Below are 13,500 nucleotides of genomic sequence, written 5' to 3' on the forward strand. Positions count from 1 at the left end.
CGCGCGCGCCGCAGGTCCCAGAGCACGCGCACCGTCGTGCCCGCGGAGGCACCTCCGGAGAGCTCCACGCGGCGGGAGCCCGCGCGCCGCCAGAACTGCCACGGCCGGAGGTCCACCCTGCACTCGGCGGACGCGCCGTCGGCGCCGGTGACGGTGACCGCGAAGGCGTGCGAGAGGAGGTCCCGCGACCACGACACGGTGATCACCCGCGAGTGCCCCGCGATCTTGGCACGGTACACCGACGCCGTCACCGCCTTCCCGGGCTTGTAGTGTCCGCCGCTGGCCACTGGCATGTCGTCCACGGCGATCTCGCACGGCAATGGCGCTGCCGCTTGCTCCCCGCTGACCCTCCGCGAGAGCATCGCTGATCAAGTGATGATCCTAGACCTCTACAGCCGGCACGTCATGCACGCAGCTGCCACCGGAGCTGACTGACCGGAGTTGGAAAAGAAAGAGAGGAGAGGAGGCGCAGGGGAGACGAAGAGGGGTGTATATAGTGGGGGGGAGTGCCGGTGCCGGTGGTGGTTGCGAATGATAAGGTGGGTGACGAGCTGAGCTCTACGCTGGGACTAGAATAATGTGCGTGTGTTCCGGGGGATCATCAGCTCAGCTGGATGCAGACAGACAGCAGGCCAATGCACCACTCTACATAATTGGCATGTATTTGGTGGATTACTAATCCATTTCCATTTCATTTCATGACTTAGCCGATAGCTGGCACCTCACTAAGCTCAGCTAGTATATGCATGCATGCATGCATCAATGGACCATGTATATCTTCCAATCAATCACGGTGGAGATGCTAGCATAGCATTGCACTTGTGGACAAATTTGATGTCTCGTGTATATCTCCTGTCTTCCTCAACTGGTTTGGGTTTTTCTCTTATTTTTCCAAGTGCTTTTGGCATGTTTCTAGTGCAATGGATCAATAAAGTTTCAGGATCAAAGTGCTACATTTCATCTGAAAGTGACCAACTAAATATCTACATGAATTTCTTCACCCCTGGTGTGAAGGGGCTGTTGATTTGATCATTGTGTGACAGGGTGACATTGGAGGGTGTGGCCCATGTCACTCCCAAGCGCAACACAGATCCAAATTCTCTGTGGAGCTGACTAACTAACCAACCAGCTGGGTTCAGGTTTTCTTCCATACTTCCCATCCCAGTACACAGATTGAGGAAGTTTAATCGGAAAGAAAGAAAGAGGAGGGGGACACAGAAATCTGGGGCATGTGGTGGATGCTACCGGAGCATGTGTTGCTGCACATACTGTTTATTTATGTATCATATCATTGGCCACTCCAGATCTGTTGCTGATGAGACGAGTCAGCAAGTGGAGAGAGTTCCACGGCCAGCTCCCATCCTCCAGGCCACACACACACTTGGCACTTCACAAATATATAAATAATATGTGTATGCATGATCCAGAAACAGAGATGACTGAAGGATGTATGTATATGCACACACATACAACAGCTAATAGGGGCTGGGAAAGCATGTGACGCAAACATGATGGGAACAATTCAACATTATATCTGATTGCATGTAAGCAAACATCCATGTATCTAAAAAGGTTGACATTACAACTTACAACAAAAAGGGAGAAAAGGAAAATATTGTACTTATGAACAATTTTTTTTTGGCATGATAATGGTATCTGTAGACTTGGCTAGCTGATCAAAAACCTTCGGTTGACTTCAAAAACCCCTAAACAGCTTCGATCAGGAGTACCATACATAAAGCTTGGTCCATTCCATAAAAAGGAGACCAGCTCAAAGGCAACGACCAAGTATGCACAACAATGATTCTAAGCAACTCCTCGGTGCCGGCATAAGAAAAAGACGCAGCAAACATGTACATGGAGTTACAGCTAAATCCTGTCATATGTTTTTCTGATCTGCCTTCAACCGACACCTAGTCAAAGTTTCCTCGCGATGCTGCGCAGGCACGTCATTCAGGATTTCCTCTATGTCAGCCTTGTGCTTCTTTCGCAGCACACTCAGCTCCTCTTGTTGCTGCGATAACAAACTTGCTAACCTTTCAGCAGGATCTGTTGTGCTATGCCCATCGTTAGAGGAGCAAGAGCTAGTGCCAGCAGAAGCTCCAGCAGAACTCCTGCCGACCCCAGATGGGTTCAATAGAGTCAAAGAGCACGATATACGCCCACATATATCTTCTAACTCAGGCTTCTCATCACTCTCAGTATCATGCGCATCATTTTGTTTCAATGTCCCATTTGGCATACTATCACCAATTTGTGGGTCCTCAACCGAGTGAGAGATTTCATTGTCTCTTCTAGGTGAGTCAGACCAGTACTTCCGCCCAGAAGGAAGCTGCTCTTGGGTGAAACCATTATTAGTCGCATCATGTTCATTACGCAGCTCAGAAATCTCATCGTCGGCTTCTGAACTGCCGTTTTCAGAATTAGCTATTTCATCTCCTTGGGTGTCGACAGATTCATCAAACGACCAGTCAGGAATGTGTGCCCGTATTTCAGCATCTATCATTTCTGCAATCGATGTGACATCTTGGTCTGTAAGATCTAATTGTACAACCATCTCGGTTGCAACACTAATCGAAGTGTCTGCTTCAATGTCAAATGGGAAGTGGATGTTTTGGGCATGACCTACACATTGCAACGCAACAAATGCATAAAAGACAAATAGCAAACTATCGACCTAGTGATAACTGAAATCAGATTCCACCATATATACCTGTTGAATCAGCAATCCTCAATTTCAAAAAAATTGTATTTAGATCCTTCCGCTGACTCTCGACAGTGATTATTCGACCGGTGGAAGGATGTCGATCAATGTTGCCATGTATGTGGGTATCACTTACATGTGAACCCTGCATGCTACCTGCATTCCACCATAAGATTGATATATAAAAAGGAGTAAAGTCTCATGTTAGTCAGCTATTTGTTCGAATAACAATGTTAGCTCACTGAAATTTACCTGTTTGTTCTCGGGAACCAACAGATGATGGTACTCTATCATATCTGTAATTTGAGCTTGGGTTTGAACTGCCAACGGTATCTGTTATGTTCATTCTAAGGTTATAATAAGGAAGAGAGCAAATTTACTAAATTGTGCATCTGTAATTAGAAATGTTCTCTCATGTACCTGACGTATTAGCATTTGACGGTGGATAAAATATCCTCTCATCATCAACGTCTAGGAGAAAAGGATCCACTAATAGTTCTTGCGCTGAGAGCCTTTGGGAAGCTTGGGTGATGCATTTCTCTATAAAGAATTTGACTTCAGGGTCCTCAATCTTAGCCAGTGAAGCAGGTTTTTCACCCTGTAATACCAAATCAAGAGATTGGAGAGTCAGACGGTAGTGTAGTTAATATGATATTGTAAGATAATGATCAAAAAAGCAAAAATTTCCTTGTAGTCTTGGACATTTATGCATCTCTATTTTTGAAGTTGGTTCATTTTAGTACTAAGACATTAACAATTGCAGGTCTAGTCTCACAGATTGTATTTAATAGCTTAACTGCAGTGGTAAACTTATGAATAGAAGAACAGAGAAGATCCTATGTTCACAAACATGTTTACTGTGAAAATATTTTCTTACTGGAAACATGTCAAATGAAATGTTACTATGTATCAGAACTTCTACTATATCAAAAGTTGAAAAGACAAGTCATATTATTTGTACAGAACATTATACAGCCCTATCAACACTAAAGCATTTTTTTGGTATAAAATAAAAGCAACTACAACACGAGGAAGTTATAACATCACAAATTTGAATGTTACTTCGCATTGAAACTTCTACTATACCAACAATCAAAAAGACACTTGATATTCTGTGAAGATGGTATTTTACAATACAAATGTCTAAAAACATTTTATTTTTATGTATTTATTTTGGAATCAATTCCGTCGGACTTGCTAATTATAAAACAAAAGCATAAGCACAGCATGCAGAAACTTATGAAATGGTACATAGACATTGAAATTAGAAAGATATTAACATTGCATAAGTGATGAACTTGCAAGTATCAGCAATAGATGGGCCATTGAATGCACCTACGATCATGTAGCAAGAATACTTTGATAATCACTGATTGACTGAAATTTTCAGCAAAGAAACATGGAAAATAACGCAAAGAATAAGCAGACTAACATCAGAAACTTTCTTGTATATTTGTGCTGCATTGGAGCATTCACAATATGGGTACTCAAATGAAACAAGCTCCAGTAAACACATCCCAAATGCATAAATGTCTACAAGCTCATTGTATTCTTCATCATAGAGCTCAGGAGCCATGAATTCCGGTGTGCCTATGAAGAAACACGGGCTCCATGAGAAATATCCAAAACTCCAAATTAAGAAGAACTGAAGAAGTAACAGAAGATTTAAGAAATGAATTGTTTACCTATGATACTGTGAGCCGATCGTGCATTGTCTAGTATGGTTGCTAACCCCAGATCTCCAATCTTAACTTCGCCCTGGTTTCCATTCACAAATATATTATCACATTTCAAGTCTCTGTGGATGATTGGTGGATCATGGCCATGCAGGTAGACCAAACCACTCAAGATCTGCCTTGACCATTTCTTCAAAGCTCTAATGTCTACCTTCCTGTGCTTAATACGGTACCTAGAAAAGATAACATGATCGAAAAAAAAACATTCAGTAAGGGCTTAGGCGCCAGAACAATGTAGATGCACTCATTCTGTTAAATTAGTTTCTACCAAACATGTTGAGTTAGTTTCTACAATGTTGGTTTCTTTGGTTATCGCTGCATCCATGCTAGGATCCAAAGTATGTGTTTGGGAAGAGGCTAATTTTTCATCTACATCTTAACACTGACATCTATCACTGAACAATGGCGGTAGTGTTAAACCATGTGACATCAGCAGCTAACACGTGTTCAAATTTATTGAAATATTGTAATTGTAACTGTAATAAAGAGGGGAAGAGAGCACAAACTGGCGCAGTGTTCCTGATGTGAAGACTTCTGTGATGAAATTTATTTTGTTGTTCTTCTTGTCAAGCCATGAATTGTAGAATTTGATTACATTCTTGTGCTTGAGGGTCTTAAGCAGCCGCACTTCTGATCTCAGCCTCTCCAAATCATCATTGTTCCGTAATATGTCGCCGACTTTGATCTGGTTCCACGCAACTTCTAGCCCTTCGAGCTGATCAAAAGCCTTGTAACTATGACAATCGAATCTGAATTAAGGAATCCAAGTCCATATAAAGATACGGGCAGACAGAATTAGAAAGTAGAAGTTACCAAAGGTATGTGATCAAGAAAGAATTATTTTACAGACTGTGGACATGGCGCGCAATAAACATCTAGGATGCGTGTCTAGCTTTTGCGCCAGGACTGCAGAATGTGCCCCAACGAACTGCAGAATGCGCAACAAAACAAACTGCAACAAAAACCTGGATACGAGTAACGCTCATAACATGCACAAAAACGGCACATTCTACTATAGGTCATCTCAATTTCACAAACAGTGGTGAACAGCTACACGCGTAAAGTCGGCGATCATCCTCCGAGATATCCAACCCTCGCAAGACATATCATGGCTAAATTAATCAAGTATGTGTGCATCTCTCCACTCAGTCGACAAATTCAATCGAAATTAGATTGACACATGGTCCATAGAAGGACAGCAGCAGGTGTACGCCAGCCAATGCACAGCAGGTGCGGGGAAATGGGAAACTTTGAAAGTGACAGTGCATCGAGGAACCACAGCAGGTCAACGGCAGCTAATTAAACTTACAATCACGACAAGAAGAAGAAGAGATGCCAGATTTTTCCAGAGAAGATGGCCTTCAAATTCCCCCCTCCGAAATACAAGGCAGAACTACTACTACCAAAAACTACGGCAAGAAAATTCAAGAAATCAGAAAGTGCTCCTTGAGACTGTTTCAAATGGCGGAACCCCTCAGTGAACCGGGCAAACCGAATCTTGAACCAATCTTGGCGAGTCAGACGAATCGGAAGGATTCGGAATCGCGCGTCAATGGCAGAGAGAATGATGTGATCTGTGGGGGAAAAGGATACACCGTCTTGAACGCGCCCTTGCCGAGAACCTCCGTGTACTGCAACACCAAACAGGGGACGTCCCGGATGAGTTCAGAGTTGATAGACTCGAAGTAATAAGGGGAGAAAGAATGGACACGGTGGACGTCCGGCGAATCTAATCGAGAGAGAGAGAGAGAGAGAGAGAGGGGGGCGGGTGGCGGCGGCGGCCATTTCGTTACCCGTCCGTAGCGGCCGGTGGGGTCGACCTCGGCGAACTCCGGCTCGGTCTCCGTCTCCGGCGGAGGCATCCCGGTCCGGCGGTCCGCGCGCGGTTGGGGCGGCGCGCGGTGGTTGATTGGGATCACAGGTGACCCGTGGCGGGTTGGAAAGCGGCGGCAGCAGCCTTTGTGGCGCCCATGGCGACTGTGCCGAGTCACCGTGATCTGAGCAAACGCAAATGGTGGCCGGAGTACGTGACCGACGGACGGGCGAGGCCGGAAATGGAACTTTGTTTGTTTGTCCGAGGCTACAAAGCCTAGTCGCTTTTAGCCTGCTTATTACTTAGGAGTGGCAGTAATGGGCCAACATCGTACCAAGGCTTACGGTCAAACATTTCGTTTACATTTTTTTTCCTTTTTTCAGTGTTCTGTATATATCTCTATCTTTTTTTTTTACGTGGAACACATCGATTCCATTAAACCGGCATAATGGCATCTCCAACCGCGCGACCCATCCCGCGCCCGCGCGTCCGGATGGGTCGAAACGGACAAAACCGCGGACAAAACCGCGGCCCAGCGCGCGGACCCATCACTAAAACGGATGGCCGCGGCGTCCGGGACGACTCAAACCCGGCCCAAATCTTGGACGAGTTTGCGTGGCCGCGGACGCGAAAGGCTGGTCGCTCGCGTCCTCCCCTTGTCCGCCCCTGGCCCGCCTGTCTGCCTCCCACAACACAACCCCGTCGCACACATCTCCCACCGCTCCGCCGCCACCCACGGACCGGCGATTTGGGAGCGCGTCGACGCCGGCCATCGTCGTCGAGACGCCGACAAGCGGGGCGGAAGCATAGGTCGAGGCCCCGCGCTGCTTTCGCCGCGTCGTAGCAGAGTCGGAGGACGCCGCCGCCGGCGCTGTTGTCCTCTCATCGTCGCAACACCTCCCGCCGTTCGTAGCTGCGCTGTTTCCGCCGGAGGTGAGCTTGTTGGAGATATGCCCAAGAGGCAATAATAAAAGTGGTTATTATATATCTTTATGTTTATGATAAAAGTTTATATACCATGCTATAATTGTATTAACCGAAACATTGATACATGTGTGATATGTAAACAAACAAAGAGTCCCTAGTAAGCCTCTTAACTAGCTTGTTGATTAATAGATGATTAGTTTCATAATCATGAACATTGGATGTTATTAATAACAAGGTTATATCATTGTATGAATGATGTAATGGACACACCCAATTAAGCGTAGCATAAGATCACGTCATTAAGTTATTTGCTATAAGCTTTCAATACATAGTTACCTAGTCCTTATGACCATGAGATCATGTAAATCACTTATACCGGAAAGGTACTTTGATTACATCAAACGCCACTCGCGTAAATGGGTGGTTATAAAGGTGGGATTAAGTATCCGGAAAGTATGAGTTGAGGCATATGGATCAATAGTGGGATTTGTCCATCCCGATGACGGATAGATATACTCGGGCCCTCTCGGTGGAATGTCGTCTAATGTCTTGCAAGCATATGAATAAGTTCATAAGAGACTACATACCACGGTACGAGTAAAGAGTACTTGTCGAGAGACGAGGTTGAACAAGGTATAGTGTGATACCGATGATCAAACCTCGGACAAGTAAAATATCGCGTGACAAAGGGAATTGGTATCGTATGTGAATGGTTCATTCGATCACTAAAGTCATCGTTGAATATGTGGGAGCCATTATGGATCTCCGGATCCCGCTATTGGTTATTGGTCGGAGTGAGTACTCAACCATGTCCGCATAGTTCGCGAACCGTAGGGTGACACACTTAAAGTTGGATGTTGAAATGGTAGAACTTGAATATGGAATGGAGTTCGAATATTTGTTCGGAGTCCCGGATGTGATCCCGGACATCACGAGGAGTTCCGGAATGGTCCGGAGAATAAGATTCATATATAGGATGTCATTTTATGTGAATAAAATGATACGGAAGGTTCTATGGAAGGTTCTAGAAGGTTCTAGAAAAGTCCGGAAGAAACCACCAAGGAAGGTGGAGTCCACATGGGACTCCACCTCCATGGCCGGCCAACCCTAGTGGGGGAGGAGTCCCAAGTGGACTCCCCCTTAGGGGGCCGGCCACCCCCCCCTATGGAAGGTGGAATTCTCACCTCTAGTGGGAGGGAAGGTTTCCCACCATATGGAAGGTTTTGGGTTCGGGTCTTATTCGAAGACTTGTAGTCCAACACTTGGGGCTTCCACCTATATATAGGGCCAAGGGGAGGGGGCCGGACACACAAAAGCCATAAGCTTGGCCGCCCCCATAGTGGCCGGCCACCCCTCTCCCCCAAACCCTAGCGCCCCGCTCCTCCACCATATCCCGCACGCTTAGCGAAGCTCCGCCGGATTTCTCCACCGCCACCGACACCACGCCGTCGTGCTGCCGGATTAAAGAGGAGCTACTACTTCCGCTGCCCGCCGGAACGGGGAGGTGGACGTTGTCTTCATCAACAACCGAACGTGTGACCGAGTACGGAGGTGCTGCCCGTTCGTGGCGCCGAACCGATCGTGATCAAGATCTTCTACGCGCTTTTGCAAGCGGCAAGTGAACGTCTACCGCAGCAACAAGAGCCTCCTCTTGTAGGCTTTGGAATCTCTTCAAGGGTGAGTCTCGATAATCCCCTCGTTGCTACCGTCTTCTAGATTGCATCTTGGCTTGGATTGCGTGTTCGCTGTAGGAAAATTTTTGTTTTCTATGCTACGTTATCCTACAGGTGGTATCGAGCCGTGTCTATGCATAGATGGTTGCACGAGTAGAACACAATGGTTTGTGGGCGTTGATGCTCTTGTTATCTTTAGTTGAGTACTTTGCATCTTTGTGGCATAGTGGGATGAAGCGGCTCGGGCTAACTTTACATGACCGCGTTCATGAGATTTGCTCCACGCTTGACATGCAACTTGTATTGCATAAGTGGCTTTGCGGGTGTCTGTCTCTCCTACTATAGTGAAGATTCAATTTACTCTTCTATTGACAACACTAGTATCACCGTTGTGGTTCATGTTCGTAGGTAGATTGGATCTTGCTCGAAAACCCTAAACCACGTAAAATATGCAAACCAAATTAGAGAACGTCTAACTTGTTTTTGCAGGGTTTGGTGATGTGATATGGCCATAATGTGATGATGAATATGTATGAGATGATCATTATTGTATTGTGGCAACCGGCGGAGCCTTATGGTTGTCTTTAAATTTCATGTTGAGTAGTATTTCAAAGTAGTTGTAATAGTTGCTACATGGAGGACGATCATGAAGACGGCGCCATTGACCTTGGTGCTTCGCCGACGATGATGGAGATCATGCCCGTTGATGATGGAGATCATGTCCGTGCTTTGGAGATGAAGATCAAAGGCGCAAAGACAAAAGGGCCATATCATATCACATATGAACCGCATGTGATGTTAATCCTTTTATGCATCTTATTTTGCTTAGATCGCGACGGTAGCATTATAAGATGATCCCTCTCACTAAAATCTCAAGATAATAAAGTGTTCATCCTTAGTAGCACCGTTATCAAGTCTTATCGTTTCGAAGCATCTCGTGATGATCGGGTGTGATAGATTCGATAAGTACATATAACGGGTGCAAGACAGTTTTGCACATGCGGATACTAAGGTGGCCTTGACGAGCCTAGCATGTATAGACATGGTCTCGGAACACGTGATACCGAAAGGTAGAGCATGAATCATATGATTGATATGATGAACACTTTGAGTGTTCGCCATTGAAGTTACATCTTGTCTCGTGATGATCGGGCATAGGTGTGATGGATTTGGTTCGTGTGATCACTAAGACAATGCGAGGGATATTGTTTTGAGTGGGAGTTCACCTAGATTTTTTAATTATGTTGAATTAAAATTTGAACTCAATTTGTCATAAACTTAGTCTAAACTATTGCAAATATGTTGTAGATATGGCGTCCCCAATCAATTTTAACCAGTTCCTAGAGAAAGAAAAACTTAAGAGCAACGGTAGCAACTTCACCGACCGGTTCCGTCATGTGAGGATCTTCCTCAATGGCGGAAATCTGCAATATGTGCTTGATGCACCGCTAGGTGACCCTCCCGTGAAACTGAAACCGATGAAGTAAAGAATGTTTACGCAAATCGAAAAACTCGGTACTCTCAAGTTCAGTGTGCCATCTTATGCAGTCTGGAATCCGATCTTCAAAAACGTTTTGAGCACCACGATCCTCATGAGTTGATGAAAGAGTTGAAGACTATTTTTGAGACTCATGCGGCCGTGGAATGCTATGAAGCATCGAAACATTTCTTCAGCTGTATGATGGAAGAAGGCAGCTCCATTAGTGAGCACATGCTCGTCATGACCGGGCATGCGAAGAAACTCAGTGACTTGGGAATAGTGATTCCTAACAGACTGGGGATTAATCGTGTCCTTCAATCACTGCCACCAAGTTACAAGAACTTTGTGATGAACTACAATATGCAGAACATGAACAAGGAGTTTCCTGAACTCTTTGGCATGCTAAAAGATGCTCGAGATTGAGATCAAGAAAGAGCACCAAGTGTTGATGGTCAACAAGACCACCAGCTTTCAAGAAACAGGGCAAGTCTAAGGGAAAATTCAAGAAGGGTGGCAAGAAAGCTGCCACACCTCCTATGAAACCTAAGAACGGCCCTAAGCCCGATGTCTGAGTGCTATTACCGCAAGGAGAAGGGACACTGGAAGCGTAATTGCTCCAAGTATTTGGCGGATCCGAAGAGCGGCCTTGTCAAGAAGAAGAAAGAAGGTATATCCGATATACATGTTATAGATGTTTATCTCACTAGTTCTCGTTCTAGTACCTGGGTATTTGATACTGGTTCGGTTGCTCATATTTGTAACTCGAAACAGGAACTAAAGAATAAACGACAACTGCTGAAAGATGAAGTGACGATGCGCGTTGGAAACGGATCCAAGGTCAATGTGATCGCAGTCGGGACACTTCCTCTACATCTACCTTCGGGATTAGTTTTAAGCCTAAATAATTGTTATTATGTACCCGCGTTGAGCATGAACATTATATCAGGATCTTGTTTAATGCAAGACGGTTATTCATTCAAGTCTGAGAATAATGGTTGTTCTATTTTTATGAATAATATCTTTTATGGTCGAGCACCACAAAAGAATGGCTTATTTCTCGTTAGATCTCGATAGTAGTAATACGCATATACATAACATTGATGCTAAGCGAATTAAATTGAATGATAATTCTACTTATATGTGGCACTCGTCGTCTTGGTCATATTGGAGTGAAACGCATGAAGAAACTCCATACCGATGGATTACTTGAATCACTTGACTTTGAGTCACTTGATAGATGCGAAGCATGTCTGATGGGAAAAATGACTAAGACTCCATTCTCGGGTATGATGGAGCGAGCTACCGACTTATTGGAAATCATATACAGATGTATGTGGACCAATGAGTGTAGCATCGCGCGGTGGTTATCGTTATGTTCTAACCTTCACAGATGATTTGAGTAGATATGGGTATATCTATTTAATGAAACATAAATCCGAAACTTTCGAGAAGTTTAAGGAATTCCAAAGTGAAGTAGAAAATCAACGTAACAAGAAGATTAAATTTCTACGATCCGATCGCGGAGGTGAATATCTGAGTTATGAGTTTGGCATGCATTTAAAGAAATGCGGAATACTTTCACAATTGACACCGCCGGGAACACCACAACGAAACGGTGTGTCCGAACGTCGTAATCGAACTCTCTTAGATATGGTTCGTTCTATGATGTCTCTTACCGATTTGCCGTTATCATTTTGGAGTTATGCATTAGAGACAACCGCATTCACTTTAAATAGAGCACCATCAAAATCCGTTGAAACGACGCCGTATGAATTATGGTTTAAAAAGAAACCTAAGTCTGTCGTTCCTAAAAGTTTGGGGTTGCGAAGCCTATGTAAAAAAGTTACAACCGGACAAGCTAGAACCCAAAGCGGAGAAATGCGTCTTCATAGGATACCCTAAGGAAACTATAGGGTACACTTTCTATCACAGATCCGAAGGCAAGATCTTTGTTGCTAAGAACGGAACCTTTCTTGAGAAAGAATTTCTCACTAAAGAAGTGACCGGAAGAAAAGTAGAACTCGATGAGATTGAAGAATCTCTACTCGTTGATCGAGTAGCGCAAGATCGGAAAATGTTCTCGTACCACCTACACCGGCAACAGAGGAAGCTAATGATAATGATCATGAAACTTCAAATGAGACAGCTCATCGAACCTCGCAGATCGACAAGGGATCGTGCCACTCCAGATTGGTATGATCCTTGTCTAAATGTCATGATTGTGGATAACAATGATGAAGACCCCGCGACGTATGAAGAAGCGATGATGAGCCCGTATTCCAACAAATGGCAAGAAGCCATGAAATCCGAAATGGGATCCATGTATGATAACAAAGTATGGACTTTGGTAGAATTACCCGATAGCCGCAAGGCCGTCGAGAATAAATGGATCTTCAAAAGAAAAACAAGATGCCGATGGTAATATTACTGTCTATAAAGCTCGACTTGTCGCAAAGGGTTTCCGACAAATTCAAGGTGTTGACTACGATGAGACTTTCTCACTCGTAGCGAAGCTAAAATCTGTGAGGATTTTGTTAGCAATAGCTGCATTTTTCGATTATGAGATTTGGCGGATGGATGTCAAAACGGCGTTCCTTAATGGTGACATTGAGGAAGAGTTGTATATGGTACAACCCAAAGGTTTTGTCGATCCTAAAAATGCCGACAAAGTATGCAAACTTCAGCGTTCAATCTATGGACTGAAGCAAGCATCAAGAAGTTGGAACCGACGCTTTGATAAGGTGATCAAAGACTTCGGGTTTATACGAGTGTCATGGAGAGGCCTCGTATTTACAAGAAAGTGAGTGGGAGCTCCGTAGCATTCCCGATATTATATGTAGATGACATATTATTGATTGGGAATGATATAGAACTATTAAGCAGATGTAAAGGGTTATTTGAATAATAGTTTTTCAATGAAAGACCTTGGTGAAGCATCATATATATTAGGCATCAAGATTTATAGAGATAGATCAAGACGTCTAATAGGGCTATCACAGAGTACATACCTGGACAAGATTCTGAAAAAATTTAGAATGGACGAAAGTAAGAAAGGATTCTTACCTATGTTACCAGGCAAGGTCTTGAGTAAGACTCAAGGACCGGCTACGGCAGAAGAAAGAGAAAGGATGAGTCAGATCCCCTATGCCTCGGCAGTAGGCTCTATC

The 13,500-nt window shown here is 44.5% G+C and overlaps 1 protein-coding gene across 1 annotated transcript; it reads right to left on the bottom strand.

The window, feature by feature from the left end:
• Positions 1 to 1,512: 1,512 nt before the first annotated feature.
• Positions 1,513 to 6,304, bottom strand: LOC124708738 (probable serine/threonine-protein kinase WNK2). The gene is made up of 9 exons (XM_047240410.1): positions 6,234 to 6,304; positions 6,034 to 6,071; positions 4,947 to 5,174; positions 4,390 to 4,613; positions 4,137 to 4,294; positions 3,125 to 3,302; positions 2,957 to 3,037; positions 2,714 to 2,860; positions 1,513 to 2,625 (listed from the first exon to the last, which is right to left on the bottom strand). The coding sequence occupies exons 1-9, from the start codon at positions 6,300 to 6,302 to the stop codon at positions 1,880 to 1,882; spliced, it is 1,869 nt and encodes a 622-aa protein (XP_047096366.1). The 5' UTR covers positions 6,303 to 6,304; the 3' UTR covers positions 1,513 to 1,879.
• Positions 6,305 to 13,500: the final 7,196 nt, after the last annotated feature.

Source organism: Lolium rigidum, chromosome 4 (genome assembly GCF_022539505.1).
Source record: "Lolium rigidum isolate FL_2022 chromosome 4, APGP_CSIRO_Lrig_0.1, whole genome shotgun sequence".
In the NCBI taxonomy this organism is placed as follows: Eukaryota; Viridiplantae; Streptophyta; class Magnoliopsida; order Poales; family Poaceae; genus Lolium; species Lolium rigidum.

Bases quoted from the DNA above. Each gene is read 5' to 3' on its own strand.
- LOC124708738 (XM_047240410.1), bottom strand. From the start codon at position 6,302: ATGCCTCCGCCGGAGACGGAGACCGAGCCGGAGTTCGCCGAGGTCGAC. The intron at 4,295-4,389 runs GTAAACAATTCA...GTTTCTTCATAG, and splicing joins ATCGGCTCACAGTATCATAG to GCACACCGGAATTCATGGCT. The intron at 3,038-3,124 runs GTACATGAGAGA...TGAACATAACAG, and splicing joins GTCAAATGCTAATACGTCAG to ATACCGTTGGCAGTTCAAAC.